We start from the raw sequence: 15,915 nt of genomic DNA, 5'->3' as shown, positions 1-15,915 counted from the left end.
AGGCAGGCAGCGAGGCAGAGGGCACAGCGAAGGGGCACACGCAGCAGCTGGTGGCCGTGCGGCGCGGGGGTGTCCCACAAGTGGGTCACACTCACCTGTGTCGCACGGTCGCCATTTAAGGCCAAGTGCGCGGGTGGGCGGAGCAGCTGGGAGGCGGGAGCGGGGAGGGAACAGAAGGAAAAAAGGGGCGGGGTCGGCGGTGGTGGCGGGAAGCGGGGGGCGGCGAGGGAGGCGGGAAACAGGACGGAGGACGGCCAGAAACTAAGAAAACAGGCACAAATTACAGTCAAAAACGCTTAACACGGGAAAAAACAAAGAAAGATAAAAACAAGCACAAATGACAGTCAAAGACGCTTGACACGGGCCGAAGCTAAGAAAAATAAAAACAAGCACAAATGGATGTCAAAACACAACAGAGCAAACGACAGCAGGGTCAGCCGGCAGCGAGGCAGGCAGCGAGGCAGAGGGCACAGCGAAGGGGCACACGCAGCAGCTGGTGGCCGTGCGGCGCGGGGGTGTCCCACAAGTGGGTCACACTCACCTGTGTCGCACGGTCGCCATTTAAGGCCAAGTGCGCGGGTGGGCGGAGCAGCTGGGAGGCGGGAGCGGGGAGGGAACAGAAGGAAAAAAGGGGCGGGGTCGGCGGTGGTGGCGGGAAGCGGGGTGCGGCGAGGGAGGCGGGAAACAGGACGGAGGACGGCCAGAAACTAAGAAAACAAGCACAAATTACAGTCAAAAACGCTTAACACGGGAAAAAACAAAGAAAGATAAAAACAAGCACAAATGACAGTCAAAGACGCTTGACACGGGCCGAAGCTAAGAAAAATAAAAACAAGCACAAATGGATGTCAAAACACAACAGAGCAAACGACAGCAGGGTCAGCCGGCAGCGAGGCAGGCAGCGAGGCAGAGGGCACAGCGAAGGGGCACACGCAGCAGCTGGTGGCCGTGCCGCGCGGGGGTGTCCCACAAGTGGGTCACACTCACCTGTGTCGCACGGTCGCCATTTAAGGCCAAGTGTGCGGGTGGGCGGAGCAGCTGGGAGGCGGGAGCGGGGAGGGAACAGAAGGAAAAAAGGGGCGGGGTCGGCGGTGGTGGCGGGAAGCGGGGGGCGGCGAGGGAGGCGGGAAACAGGACGGAGGACGGCCAGAAACTAAGAAAACAGGCACAAATTACAGTCAAAAACGCTTAACACGGGAAAAAACAAAGAAAGATAAAAACAAGCACAAATGACAGTCAAAGACGCTTGACACGGGCCGAAGCTAAGAAAAATAAAAACAAGCACAAATGGATGTCAAAACACAACAGAGCAAACGACAGCAGGGTCAGCCGGCAGTGAGGCAGGCAGCGAGGCAGAGGGCACAGCGAAGGGGCACACGCAGCAGCTGGTGGCCGTGCGGCGCGGGGGTGTCCCACAAGTGGGTCACACTCACCTGTGTCGCACGGTCGCCATTTAAGGCCAAGTGCGCGGGTGGGCGGAGCAGCTGGGAGGCGGGAGCGGGGAGGGAACAGAAGGAAAAAAGGGGCGGGGTCGGCGGTGGTGGCGGGAAGCGGGGGGCGGCGAGGGAGGCGGGAAACAGGACGGAGGACGGCCAGAAACTAAGAAAACAGGCACAAATTACAGTCAAAAACACTTAACACGGGAAAAAACAAAGAAAGATAAAAACAAGCACAAATGACAGTCAAAGACGCTTGACACGGGCCGAAGCTAAGAAAAATAAAAACAAGCACAAATGGATGTCAAAACACAACAGAGCAAACGACAGCAGGGTCAGCCGGCAGCGAGGCAGGCAGCGAGGCAGAGGGCACAGCGAAGGGGCACACGCAGCAGCTGGTGGCCGTGCGGCGCGGGGGTGTCCCACAAGTGCCCAGGTTGCTTGCCGCTGACATTTTCTATATTGATTTTTTTTTTTTTTTGCAAGACAGCTTTTTTTGGGTGTTTTTAAGTCTGCGAGCAGTATTCTTAGAAAACTCGCTGTTTGTGTCTTATAAAAAAAAATCTATCTGACATGCTTGAATATTAGGAAGTTTTAAACTTTATGCAGTTGAGGAGGAAATACCTTGGAAACTAGACCTCTGATGTCTACTGGAGAGCACTGAGTGCCTAGACTAAGGGCTGGCATAAACGTGACTACAGCATGAGGGTCTCTACGGTTTCTAGCAGGACCCTTAGTCAGCCTTTGCCCTCGGCACCACTGCTGCCAGAGGGCTTCTCCCCTCCTACAATGGCGAAATAATGGAACCAAGAAGAAATCCTCCTTGGGATGTAAAACAGCAGAAGTGGCACACACAGACTCGTCTATGACACAACTTCTAAGGCCTTCGGGTTTGCTGGTGCCTCACACACACATCCTCACGCTCCCTGTGGCTGGTGCTCAGCTACTAGAGCTGGCGCAGAGGCTCGAACAGCGCTTAGTGCTTTTATTAGGTCTCGCCTCGCAATGCGCATGCACTACATCAGAGACCTTTATCCATCGTGCAGCTCTTTTTCCAAGCACATACTCGTGCTTATGGCGGCATACAGCTTGCGGGAGTGCGCAGCGGTGTGCCACAAACACGAGTATGTGCTTCAAAAAAGAACAGGATGCGCGCGCATGCACGCACCACTTGCGTACTTGTTCTTCTCATTCTGCTTGGGCCGAGCAGGCTGCGCGCGCACGCACGCACCACTCGAGTGCTTGTTACCACTTGCGTGCTTGCAAGCCATCACACATGCCCCTTCTTTATTACTGCACTCAATGCTTCTATCACATAGCGTATTCCTTGTCCCTCCACACACTGCTTTGTTACAGCCCATCACACGGTGCGTTCTTTATTCCGGCACACACTGCTTCTATCACACAGTGCCTATATCCCTCCAATGCTTTTGTTACAGGCCATTGCATGGCCTTCCTTACTCCTGCACTCAATACTTTTGTTACAAGCCATTACACAGTGCCTTGCCATAGCCAATAGGTCTTGCCTTTGGGACCTTATAAGTGTTTAGCCATGCAACAGTTGATGTTGTTGCACCAAGGATATTATGCTGCATAACTAAATACTTATAAGGTCCAAAAGCAAGACCTATTGGCTATGCCAATGCTTGTTACCTTTTACCTTCCGGCGGGACACCTCTGCTTGAGGTAGCTGTTGCGATCCACAAATGCTATTATTATTATTTTCTCAAACTGGTTCGCCTTGTGTGCTGCTTGTATACATATTTGTACTGATGAGAGCATTAGTCGGTCCCTCCACATTCTTTCCATTTATTATGAAAAATGTGAAATCAAGTTTCCAGCTCAAGCACATTTTGTCTATGAGATTATCTTAATGAATAACAACACATGTGCAAGATTTTCTCGTACCCTGCGCACACGTGCCAAAATTCTCCGCCTTTGACTACAGTGATTTCTCAGCAAAGATCCTCTTGAATCCGAGCAGCACTTTCTATCGCTCGAGCTTCGTGATTACTGTGGAATTCTGGGGTATTTATTTTCAATGTAATGCTGACTATGCTTTAACACAGCCTTTCCCTTAAGTACCACCACAGTGCAATTTACCCACCATCTTTTTGCCACTGCTTCCAGCACTTCCAGGGCAGATGAGGGCTGTAAAGAACTTTAGAAATGCATTAGCAATAGTAAGCCAGGATGGTGGGACAGGTAGGTGCACCCTATCTACCTCCACTGCCCTGGCCATGCCCCTCTGCCACTTTTGAGTTGATGTGCATAGTTCTCTCTTGAGGAGCGTATGCTGTGTATGTTATGAGCTTTGCCAGGATAGCACAAAAGCCTATCAACATGGGCTCTGCTTTATTAGTAGTCAGAGCCAATAACTTCCTATCCACTCAGTCATTGATCGCTCTCATGTGAGTATTTGAGTTGCTTTAATGTTTGTCCTATATTCCTGGAAATGAGCATAAATAACTGTGCAATCCATATGTGGAACCCTGCGCTTGGTTTCACCGTGACCTGAGGCACCCAAAAATGAGAGGTTAAGCGAGGAGTTGGCCTAACAGCTAGGGCGTGGACCTCGAATCTAGGGAACTGGGTTTGAGTCTCGGCAATGACGCTGAACATCTTGTGATTCTGGACAAATCACGTAATCTCCCCGTGCATAACAAAAATGAATGTGTCCTCATGTAATGCAACTGGTGCTCATGTAAAGCGCTCTGATACCCGATTCGGGTCAAGTTCGCGCTATATAAAACTCTGTAAAATAAAAATAAATAAAATTGTGTGTTTGTATGGCAGCAGGATTAAGATCAAGCTTAACCTGTCTCTTACAATAAACAAGAAGATTTATGATTCGAAAATAGCAGTACGCAGTGTGCGCTTAGAGAGGAATGCTCTTGAGGAATGCAGCTGCCCCCTGCCTTCACAGGAACTTAAATGCAGATTAGAAACTCGTTCTTCTCGGGCCACAAATTATGGGAGGCAGGCTTTTGTTTCCTTCATGCATAGCATGTCTCCCTGTCGCACAGCCAGTCAACCCGCCTGCAACTAGCAGTTACTACAGGGCGGACCTGATTGGTGGTTTATAAAAGAGAGTCATCAAGAGAGGTGGGAAGCACATATTTAGGTCAAACTAGATTTAGAAGTCTGAAAAGTCCTCATGTGCGTACGCAGCATACAAAATGCAAGAGACTGTTGCGTCCACTCAGGTATGATAATGAGGCAAAGTTAACCCCCTGGTCACAGGCTGCTCTCCAGCTCCTTATCATCACACCGGTTCCGTTGAACTAATCAATGTGTCATTGTGCAGAGGAACCCCCCAAACACCCTTTCGGTTGGTTGGGTTTGTGAGTTTTGCATGCTTGCGACGTAACACTTTTAACCAACTTTTAGGTCTCACCACTTTCAAATGTCACCAGACGCCACTGCTTTTTATCACGATTTACTTTCTGTTTTAACGGAACACTTGATTATTCAAAACCACTTAATAATTTTCAAACCACTCCACTCATTCAGTTGAGGGTGGACCAGGATTGGGTGAAAGACAATGGAGGTTGGAGCATGGCCTGGTTCTATTCCAAATTGGTTGAAACACTGAAATGTACAGTGTACAGAAAGTTGGTAGCTACAGTTATGATGCTGATACATACAAGTATACACTGCGCTTATAATATTGGCCAGAAGAAGACGATGCAAGCTACAATAAGATCAGATTGGAGCTCATCCTTCCTTTGTTTGGACGAAAAACAATGGAGGGTGGGGTTACAGCTAGCAGAGGTCTCACGCACGTTGAGGAGGAACAACTGCGGTGATCAGTCTGATAACCACAGTCTTTGATGCAGAGCTGCCAAGGTCACATATAGGAGGTTAGACGCTCCGACGTAGCCAGCATATGTCCGTATCGTCCGGCTTGTAGACAACGGAGCGCTCTAGCAGGTGGCACACAGTCAGGTTGGCAACACCTTTTGAGCTCCTTGCACTCTTTGGTGGCGATTGGAGCACTAAATTATGGCAGATGATCGTCTTTGCAAGGATGATTAAAAGTGCACTCCCACCAGAAAATCCACCAATCTGCGTCAGCATATTGGTGATGAATCAGTGTTAATATCTCTCTGCATGTGAGGTTCCTTTTCCTCCTGTGTGAGCATGATCTGGAAGCTGCTGGTCGGTGCCAACTGGTAGTTGTTTTTTTTTTTACTTCTTTTGATTTCAAATCATTTTTATTGAGTTTTCAAAAAATGAACAAATAAGCAAATAATGAAAAACACAAAGATAATAATACATACAATAAGAAATATAAAGTAAATAGAAAGACAAACAACCAAACAACAGATTACTCAAGTGCCTTACCATGGGAGTAGCAGTGAAGCTGTAATGACATACAGGTGGACAATCGAGCACAGTTAAACCCGATTAATAGTGTAAAATACGATGCAGTACAGGGGTGTCATGCAAGTACACTTACACAGTAGTAATAGTAGAAAGTACAATACATTGCAGGAGTAGCACAGAGGATATAACGTTTGATAAGCCTTACCTTGTGGAGAGTGTGAGTCAATTTTAATGGAGGGTCGTATGAGGAGGAAAAGGCTTCAAAGGATTTCCAAAGCTTCCTCTGTGGTTTGCGCCAGGGAGGGGCGTGAAGTGTAACGTTGTTGGCTCCTCTGAGGAAGGATAACCATTCTTGCCACATGCTAAAGGAGACTTCTTTGGAATTTTTCCACTTTTTCAGAACAATTTTACAGGCTAAAGTAAGCATGAGATCTAATAAGCATTGGTCATTCACATCTTTGATTTTAGGGTCCAGAGCACCTAGTAGGATATAGGAAAATTCCCTTGGGGGGACAATGTTGAAAGTATTGTATATACATTTGTAGATCTAACCCAATATGTTTGTAAGATAGGGCATTGGAAGAGCATGTGGGCGAGATTACCAACATGAGATTTACAATTCCAGCATGTAGGGCTTTCGCTGAGATTAAGTTTAAAGATCTTCTCAGGGGTCCAATATGACCTATTTATTAACATGAGCTTGGTTTGCGATAATATTAGGAGATTTTATACAATATTTTAATCCTCTCCTAGTCGAATGGGATATTGCTAGAGTTAGTCTCGGATTCCCATTTTACTTCTTATTTCCTGTGAGATTTGCGAGGCTTATGGGATAGGAGTTTGTAAACTTTAGAGACGGTGTGACCTGACTTTAGTAGCTGAAGCATCTTTGAGCGAATCGAAGGATCGGAAGACTTAATAGAGCGCAATGTGAGGAGTGATTTTAGTTTTAGGAATTTGTAAAAAAAATCTATCAGGTGTATTCCGTGTCGAGACTGAAGCTCGGAGAAAGGTAGGGGGAGGGTCCCTGTAAAAGATCTTTGACTAGATTTATGCTGCTTTTGAAGCAATGTTCCCAATGGAGCATCTCTCCATTAACCTTCAGGTTCGGGTTGTGCCAGAGAGAGGTCAAGTTGGATTTGTTAGTTTTTAGTGCGGAGAAGTGTTCCAGACATAAAAGGGCTCTTTTAGTGCTAAGCAAAATATATTTTAAGTTGGGTATGGAAGATATATCCATAGTGAGGAGAGTAGGCAAAGGCATAATGTTGATGATTGATCTTTCTATGTCCAACCAGACTGGGGTACAGTCCTCCTGGGGGAGTAGCTAGTTAGATCCCTGTTTATATAGAAACGCGGTTTGATAGTTCCTAAAGTTCGGAATACCCAGGCCACCTTTATCTTTGAGCAATTGACGTTTTTTCATAGATATTCTGGGTCTCTTACCTTGCCAAAGGAACGTGTTAAAAAGCTTATAGATCATATTCAGGAAATCATTTGAAAGCGTAATTGGTAGCATGCTGGCTAGATAGTTAACAAGAGGAGTAATCATCATTTTTAATGTCTCAGCTCTACCCCACCAAGATAAAAATTTTGGTGACCAACCATCTAATAATGAAGAGATTTTCTTGAATAGAGCATTTTCATTGGTCTGAAGAGTGGTGATCAGATCTCTCGAAGTCTAAACCAAGATATTTGAAGCAGTTAGGTTGCCAAAAGAGACCCGAGTTGCCAATAATTTCTTTCCTGCCACGGTTGTTCAGGATTTTTACTTCAGTCTTGTCCTTATTCAATTTATAACCTGATACTGCAGTAAATTCCTTTATTGAGGACATAAGTGCAGGGATAGCAGCTTCCGCATTCTCGGAAACAACTAAAACGTCATCCGCGTAAACAGTTATTTTCACCTTGCAGTTGTTGAAACGTATCCCTGTGATCTGTTTATTGTTCCTATGTTGAAGGGTTTAATTTAATTGCAGGGAGGAATAGAGTGGAGGAGAGAGGGCTGCCTTGCCTAGTTCCCTGTTCTAATTTAAAGGAAGATGAGAGGCACCCTTCCGCTCTGACCCTGGCTGAGGGGTTTGAATAAAGAACCATAACCATACGCGTAAAATTCTCACCCAAATTAAATTTATCCAAAGTTGCTTTCAAGTAGGTCCAATCAACTTTGTCGAAAGCCTTTTTGGCATCCAAAGTGATAGCAACTGTTGGCGAGTCAGTAAGTTTGGCTTTCTCAAGGACATGTGCTAGAATACGAGTATTATCACGAGAAAGTCTGTTTTTTTAAAAACCTACTTGTGAAGGGTGAATGAGTTTGGGTAAAAATCTTTGGAGGCGTTTAGCGAGGATCATTGCATACATTTTGCAGTCTAAATTAATTAAAGATGTCGGTCTATAGTTTTTATGGAGTGATGGGTCTTTCCCTTCTTTGGGGATAACTGCTATGATAGTTTCTGCTGGTGTTCCAATAGTCTGACCAGAGTCACTAAATTTGTTGAACAAGTTTAGAAGTGGGAGAAGCAGTGCCGAGGAGAAGCACTTGTAAAATTTAGCATTAAACCCATCAGGGCCCGGGGCCTGCCCAATTTTTAGGGACTTTATCGTGTCTTTGAGTTCTAGAGTGGAAATTGGGCTGTTAATTTCAATTTTTCTTGTTCCGAGAGGGTAGGCAGAATACATTTATTGAGATAGTCCTTTATGTTTGTGCTGTCAAGATCCTGGTTCTTACTATATAGAGTACTATAAAAATTCTAAAAAATGTCAGCAACTTTATTAGGGTCAGAGTGTGCTAAACCTTTTTGGCCTATTAGGTTGTTAATCGTGTTCTTCTGCAGTTTGAATGTTAAGTATGATGCTAAGCTCTTCCCTGCCTTGTTGGGTTCACAAAGCCTAATGCTTTTTTGTTTGTTTATCCATATCCCTGCCCTGTCTCTTACTATTTTATTATACTCGTATTTATTTTTCACTATTTCGCTCAAGACTGAGGAGTCGCTGGATAATCCATGTTTATCTTCTAGTATAGCAATCTCTTTTTCTATTTTTTCAAGATCGTTATTGGAGTCCCTATTCTGATTTTAATGCACTCTCTTATGGTGCTTTTTAATGCCTCCCATCTTGTGAGGTCTGAGGTGTCACCTTTTTTATTAGACTCTAGGTTCAATGATTTGTCTATGTGACTCTTTTTCTAAGACTTCATTATTAAGTCTCCAGAGAGATTGTTTTTTAAAAGGCTTCGGGTCAGTTATAGACAAGCTGATGCATGAGTGGTCTGAGATCACCCTTGGTTCGATCAAGGTTTGTTCAATCTTGGCAATGGTGTTACCAAAAATAAGTACGTAGTCAATGCGTGAGTAGGAGTTATGTGGGGATGAATCGAAGGTAACCTCCCTCCCAGTGGGATTTTGAAGCCTCCAGGTGTCCTATTAAATTGAAGTGTGTGCAAAGTTTTATAAGGGCTGTGTGAGAGTTGTTGGTACGGAAAGGACAACGTGAATCCCTATCTAAAGCCGGGTCCATGGGTAGGTTATAATCGACCCGCTAATATGTGCATAGCAGTGTCTGGGATTGTATCAATTGTATCAATTTGCTTGCTTAGATCTTCCCAGAAGTCTGTGTCATCCCTATTAGGGGCATAAATATTAGACCTGTAAAATTCTGTATTGTCTTTTGCCAGTTTCGTTGTGATCCACCTCCCTTTGCTATCAGATGTGCTGGTCGGTGCCAACTTGTAGTTGTAAACACACACAGACAACAGTACTTTCAAATGTTTATACTACACGCACAGGAGATCTTTACAGACAGCCAGCAGAGCCTCAACCACCAGAAGACTCCTAACAACCAGGGAAATGTTGATGTCATAAGGTTACATAAAGAGGCAGACTACAACAGTTTAACCCTTCCTAATACCAGCATAGAGAATCTGGCCAATGCTCAAATTATACTTTAAGTTTAATACACTTAATTAGCTACCAGCGTTATAATCACTAAACACATTCATAATGATTTTCATAATAGGTGAACTTGATGAACTTCTGCCTTTCAGAGGGGAAATAGAGGGATGGAATGTTGAATGCCCAACTTGTTGTCCATATTTACATTTCCACCACTGCAATAAAGTGTTGTTTAAATAGGGAATAGTATACTTTATTATTATCTCAGTCTTGACTTTCTTAGGTCTGGCATGAAAGTAGAGCTGTTTCAATTACCTATTGTTGCCAATTCTTTAAGCATAACCAATATGGGCTTTGGTTCCACCTAGAGGAGTATAACTCCCCCAACACGTGCTACTTGCTGTTTGGTATACCAATCTATATCCATTGGAGTGCTTGCCTTGCCATGCATGAGGGACTAATTTCAAAGTACAATGAAGCCTTGTGCATTAACCCCTTGACCGCGGCGGTAATTCCGCTGCGGCGCTAGGAGGGAGGGGGGGGGGCGCGCAGCGCCGCCATGCTCGGGACAGAACCACTCTATCACGAGCCACGGTGGCGCTGTGCTTGTGACAGAATGGTTCTGTCACGACCCCGCCCGCTCAATAGAACGCGCCGCGCAGGGGCAAAATCAGCGCCGCGGCGGCCGGGCCGTGACAGAACCATTCCGTCACCAGCACAGCACCACCGTGGCTCGTGACGGAATGGTTCCGTCACGAGCATGCAAGGGGTTAAATTCCTTATCTCATAGAGGTACTTTATATAGAATTGTTTTATTTATTTTGTGGCCTGACATTGGCTCGGCAAGTAACTGCTGTCTCTAGAAATGTCACTTACAGTGAACTAACTGGTACTGTCTTGTGATGCTGAAAGTATGGAAGAGTGACAGAAGAGAAAAGCTGAATTGTATCCAAGGTACAAGAGAAGCTGACTAGCAGTGAATGGTCTGGGGTAGGAACAGTGGGCAGGATCAGTAGGTGGGACTTAAATACTTATTTAAAAGACAATTCACATACATGCAGTGTTTGTTGTTTGGCCCAATGGAACAATAAATCCACACAGCTAAAGTCTTGCAATTTGCTAATTGATGACCAAAAATAGCAAATGTAGATGGAGTTTTTGATAGTTGAATGCTTCATTACTATATTTTTTATATTGATAGAAGGTGGAGGACTTAAAGATGAACTGAAGAACTCAACACCAGCACCGGAAACAGATAAAATGAAGCATTTGACGGTAGCTGTGCTCTCACTGCTTGCTGTGGTCTTTGTGCTCGTCATTGTGGTCACCTACCTAATCTGCAGGAGAAAAGGTAAGATCTCCCTTCTAGGTCTACAAGTTGATACCTTTGGCGGAGCCCCACCAATACTCATCAGGAATAACTATAGAGTCATACTTAGCCACTGTCCTGGGAGTGAGCTTGACCTTTACCATGGTGCTAGCTCAGTGTTAACATTAAAGTCTGGAACTGCCCTTCCATAGACGTGACCTTGAAATCTATACTATTCTGACTGAGAGGTAGAGGTGGCACTGAGGTCTGCCACTAGTCCATGGGTGACGCATGTGGGGATTTCTCCCATCTGTAAAGTGAAAATGGCATCTCTCTCTTTCTCTCTCTCTCTCTCTTTCTTTCTCTCTTTTTCGCTCTTTCACTTTCTCTCTCTCTTTATAGAGCTAGGGTTGTAGAGATAAATTCTTTGAGCTTTGGCGATAGGTATGGGACCTGAATACTATGGTTATGAAGGTTGATTCTTAGGGCTATGGCTGCATAAATCGATAAATGCTGGAAGCTAGGGCTTTTGGAGTAGATCATGAAAATAAGGGTATGTGTATATAAATCCTTCGAGCAAGGAGTGTAGATGTGGATCATCTGAGCTACAAATGTGGAGATAGATCCTGAGGGCTATGGCAACAGCAATAGGTAGGAATTCTGAGGGCAGGAGCAAAGGAAGAGAATCCTCAGAATGAGGTTCAGATACCACTATTTACAGAGATGTATTCCTAGCGCCAAGGTTGTAGAGGTGGAAGTGAGAGAGCTAGATGTGAAGCTTGGTACAGTCTTACTCATTTATGTCTCAAACCCTTCTTCTGTGTTTCAGCCAATCAGAAGAAATATGAGCAAGTGGAGCAGAATCCGGAGACAAACTCCACAATAGATGAATCTTTCTCTGGGAATCAAGTCATCTAACAGAGTAACACAGCACGCCCTGTGATATCTACTGCGCAGCTAGAAAAAAGCTTGCTACAGAACACATGAAAGCCTTGTCCAGTTTTGCGAATGCGTCCCAGCAATGCTCCTTATTACGCAAGACTACAAGAAGATGGCCTGAGTCGCCTCACCACAGTTACAGACATATTAAGTATGTTGTTCATGTGAGCTCTTGATTACATCAAACTACAAGAAGATGGCCCGAGCATGCTCCCCACTGCACCAGGCTCTCCATGAGGCAGCCTGAATTGAGACTCCTGTTACATTAGACAGCGGCTGGGGAAGATCACCTCTTTGCTGATTTATACAGTATGACCCCACACTGGATGAAACTGAATTTCTAGGCCCGCCAAAGGTATAAACCTATACAGTTTTGTCCAGCCTTGCTTCAGAATCGACAGCCGGACTGTTTATTACACTGTTGGATCCATCACTGCTCCAGACTGTGCAACGGAGTCCACCTCTGCCCGGGACTCGTGGCTGGACTGGCCAGTGCAGCATATCGTGTTGTTAACTCATCTCAGCCCAAGTCTACTTGCTATTCACAAACCACGATGACATTTCCCATATAATCTCAGTGGGCGAAAAGTTGTGTGCATTATCCAAGATGAGGATGAATTGACCCTAAAGAGCATAGCATAAACTTGATAGGAATATCCATTGAGTTGCATTCTCAAAGACCCTCTTGTGTAAATAGTGTTCTGGAGTGTCTCAAAAGGTCGCAGGGGAGTCAGTGGCATTTGTCAACAACACTGTGGACCATTTGTTGCTTTTCCTGTTGAATGAGCCCATAGCTTCTCGTTTGTATATAGTGCTGCAGGGGGCCTTCCCTAGTGTGTTCACTCACTGCTATGGTACAAGAATATACTTATACTGCTAATTTAACATAATACGTGGTGAATACTTGTAACTGTGCTCATCAAAACTAGATTTCTCTTTAGAAATCTATGAATCAGACATGAAGTACATTGGTGTCATGAAACTTAATCTACATTGAACTTATCTGAGATGACCTATTTCTCTCACTTTAAAGGCCTGAGTCCAGTGTTCTGGTTAATCTTTTTGAGAGGATCTTAGGTTCCATTGCTGCCTTGCTGGTCAAAGGGAGTGACTGAATAATCTGGTCAGTTGCAAACCAGTATGATCATTCCTGGCTGCACCCGGTGTGGGTGGTAAACACGCCCACGCTCCTTTATCAGCCATATTGGGAACTAAGAGTATGCCTGTCCTCTGGATCGATAAATGCCAAGCATCTCCCTTCTCTGAAAGTAGTAGCAGTCTCTGGCTCTCCATGAGGTCAGGAGTCCGCCTCATCCTGGCATTAAGAGCACACCACGTGCCACAAGATATCTTCGAGATCATTGGTACCCACTCCATGAACAAACTGCCATTGAACTAAGAGTGCAACACTCACTGCGGTAAATGCAACACCTGTAGAGGAAGATGCAATGTCTCTGCTCTCCACCCTGAAACTAAGTGTCCCATAATTCTTTTAGCCCTTAGATATAAATGACCCCTCTCCCAAAGAGTACTCTCAGTAGCACAGCTAGGATCTGGCATACTGGGGCAGTGCCATCTCCATCTTACCACACATCCACATCCTAGAATTTGCCAAGCTTGATGCTTGGTCACTTCAAAGAAGACACAAAAGTGGAGGTCAAGAAAGAAGAGAAAGAAGCACATCTGCATTCAGTCAATAGTCATGGCAGATTAACTTCTCACTTCTGAACTGCATGTGTTTTATTTCTTACTGGTGTATCAGATTGAAAATGTCAGTCCTTTTATCTGCATATGTCATTACTCCTCACTGTTGACAACTCTTCCTGAACGCATTGCTTGTTTCTGTTTGTGTCTGACCTTACTTGGACTGGAAGGAAGGGCAGGGAGCAGACCGTACCACGCATTCCAGGGAGGTTTGAAGTTAAACACAGGATCAGTTATAGCAGTTACTGCAAGAACCACCACAGAGTTTAACTTCAGGTGTTTTGCAATCACCTCCTTCTTTCCTTTGTGTTCCCTGCTGTGTATTTTCATGAAATAGGGGAACAAGCATTTCAGCCCAAGGTAATTTAGTTTCTTTTTCAGTGACGTAGATTACTGCAAATTGACTGAGAATTAGCTGCTCTGGTGAGATTTGAGTACCAGAAAAGTTCATCAATAATAATACACATTAATTTAGCATTTGCATGAGTGAAGCAATTGTGGATCTTTGTGTCCTGTCTTTATAAAATGTTAAAAGGTTCTGAATGTATTGTGTAATGCTGGTGGTGTAGCGCTATTTCAATAACATCAACTCATAATAATTTCTCTTCCACTACATCATCAAGATGAGAATAAAATACACAGAAGCCTACAATCCCAATATAAAAGCCTGTCTCTAATTTCCTCATTGTTATTAAGTTCTGGTGTTTCTAGTCAACTGTAATAAGAAAATGATGTTGCTGCTCTACTGTAATAACTTATTACAGTTCATTTAAGACATCATAATGTCCGCTGCCTGAGCCAGCAGCTAAGGTGGAAGGCAGGTCATGGAGCATCTTTACAGCTGCAGTTTAAACATTTATGATGACTGAACTGACCAATGATCAACAGAAAGGACATTTCTAGCAACTTTTTTTCCACATTGTTCATTACAGGACAGAAATAATCTCTCTGCATGTTACTGCTCATTTTGAACAGTCCTGTTTTATTGTTATTTACATTGAACTGATTCTAACTAAATTACTAACTGCTTTTTGATGTGTTTAGTTGCATACTACAGATTCTGCTTTCTTTCTTGGTGTCTGCAACCATATTATCTCTTTCATACGAAGGAGCAGGGCACCAAAGATGTAAGCAGTTTGTGGGAGGGTGATGGTGTGATCATGTATTGTAGGGCACAGTACCATCTGCTCTATGTTAAAAGGATGTGCAAGTCACCTCAGAGTTCCATGACTATATAAAGGAACACACCCTTCATTCCTGTTCCTCTATATGGTAACAGAACCCCTCAGCGACTTGTAATATCTGTATACTGTACTGCAGGGGATACTTTCTCCCATGTATAATTTCTATCTTCACCAGCATAACTACTTACCCAGACGTACCTTTAATATAGTGGTGAGGTCAAAGAAGTAGCAAGGAGGTGTCTTTATATACAGATAGGCTCCAGACACATATGCCTCTGTGAGGATGTTTTATAGCAGGGTGTTTTCATACCTTATTTCTGTACTAATGGTAATATATTTATTTGAATATATATTTTTAGTTATGAGTGTTGCCCAGGTTTTCCAGTGCTATAACTGAATGGATGGATTTTACGTGGATTTCGATCTATTTTCCAAGCATCTAGACATCCCTTTTTAAGGACGACTAATCATGCTGTTTCTCACTCTTTGGAGCTCCTGCGGATGAAGATGGGCAACCATTCTCATACGAGCAACCTTGCCCTTCCATCCTCTCCTGCTGAAGATTCTATCCAAGGCCAGAGAAGAGATTCTAGGTGGAGGTTGCAGAAGTCTCCTATGGCTGAGAGGAGACTACTTTGTCTATGAGTGGCCTATGACAGGCACAGAAGACTGTGTCAATCTCCAGATGTTCCTGACAACTCTCAATTTTCTGTCGCCTCTCCTTCTTTATGCTCCTCCTGGGCTTCATCTGTTTCTGATAAAGAGGGTGTATGTGTTCCTGGCAATCCTGCTTCTCCCAGGAGAAAATACATACAAGAGGAAGATTTAAGGCTTGTGATTTAATGCCTGTCTTCCAACCTATAGTAACCAGCTTCAGAGGAACAACCCAGGACAGGCAGAAAATGGTTTCAGAGGCCTGCCTTTCCAAAGGTTTATGTCATTCCAGCAACACAGGGAGTGTTGAACAGGCACAGGAAGGGTCTCTGATCCACAGCTTATGGGTAGGTTGTATTCTCTGGAACTGGAGATGTGACCTGCTGGGTTGAGCTTGTTGATGATGTCTGAAATGTATGTGGTCTGTGCTTCAGAGTTCTTGGTTAAGAATTTTCAAACCCTCGCTACAAACA

At 44.4% G+C, this 15,915-nt stretch overlaps 1 protein-coding gene across 1 annotated transcript in view; it reads left to right on the top strand.

Moving 5' to 3' along the window:
- CXCL16 (C-X-C motif chemokine ligand 16) overlaps positions 1 to 14,269 on the top strand; it is a 122,578-nt gene extending 108,309 nt beyond the window's left edge. The window contains exons 5-6 of the mRNA XM_078669380.1: positions 10,854 to 11,003; positions 11,791 to 14,269. Coding sequence (XP_078525506.1) covers positions 10,854 to 11,003; positions 11,791 to 11,879 — 239 coding nt within the window. The 3' untranslated portion in view covers positions 11,880 to 14,269. The remainder of the gene's footprint in view (positions 1 to 10,853; positions 11,004 to 11,790) is intronic.
- The last annotated feature ends 1,646 nt before the right edge of the window (positions 14,270 to 15,915 follow it).

Source organism: Lissotriton helveticus, chromosome 12, assembly GCF_964261635.1.
Source record: "Lissotriton helveticus chromosome 12, aLisHel1.1, whole genome shotgun sequence".
Lineage (NCBI taxonomy): Eukaryota > Metazoa > Chordata > Amphibia > Caudata > Salamandridae > Lissotriton > Lissotriton helveticus.
This window is presented reverse-complemented; position numbering and strand designations above follow the sequence as displayed.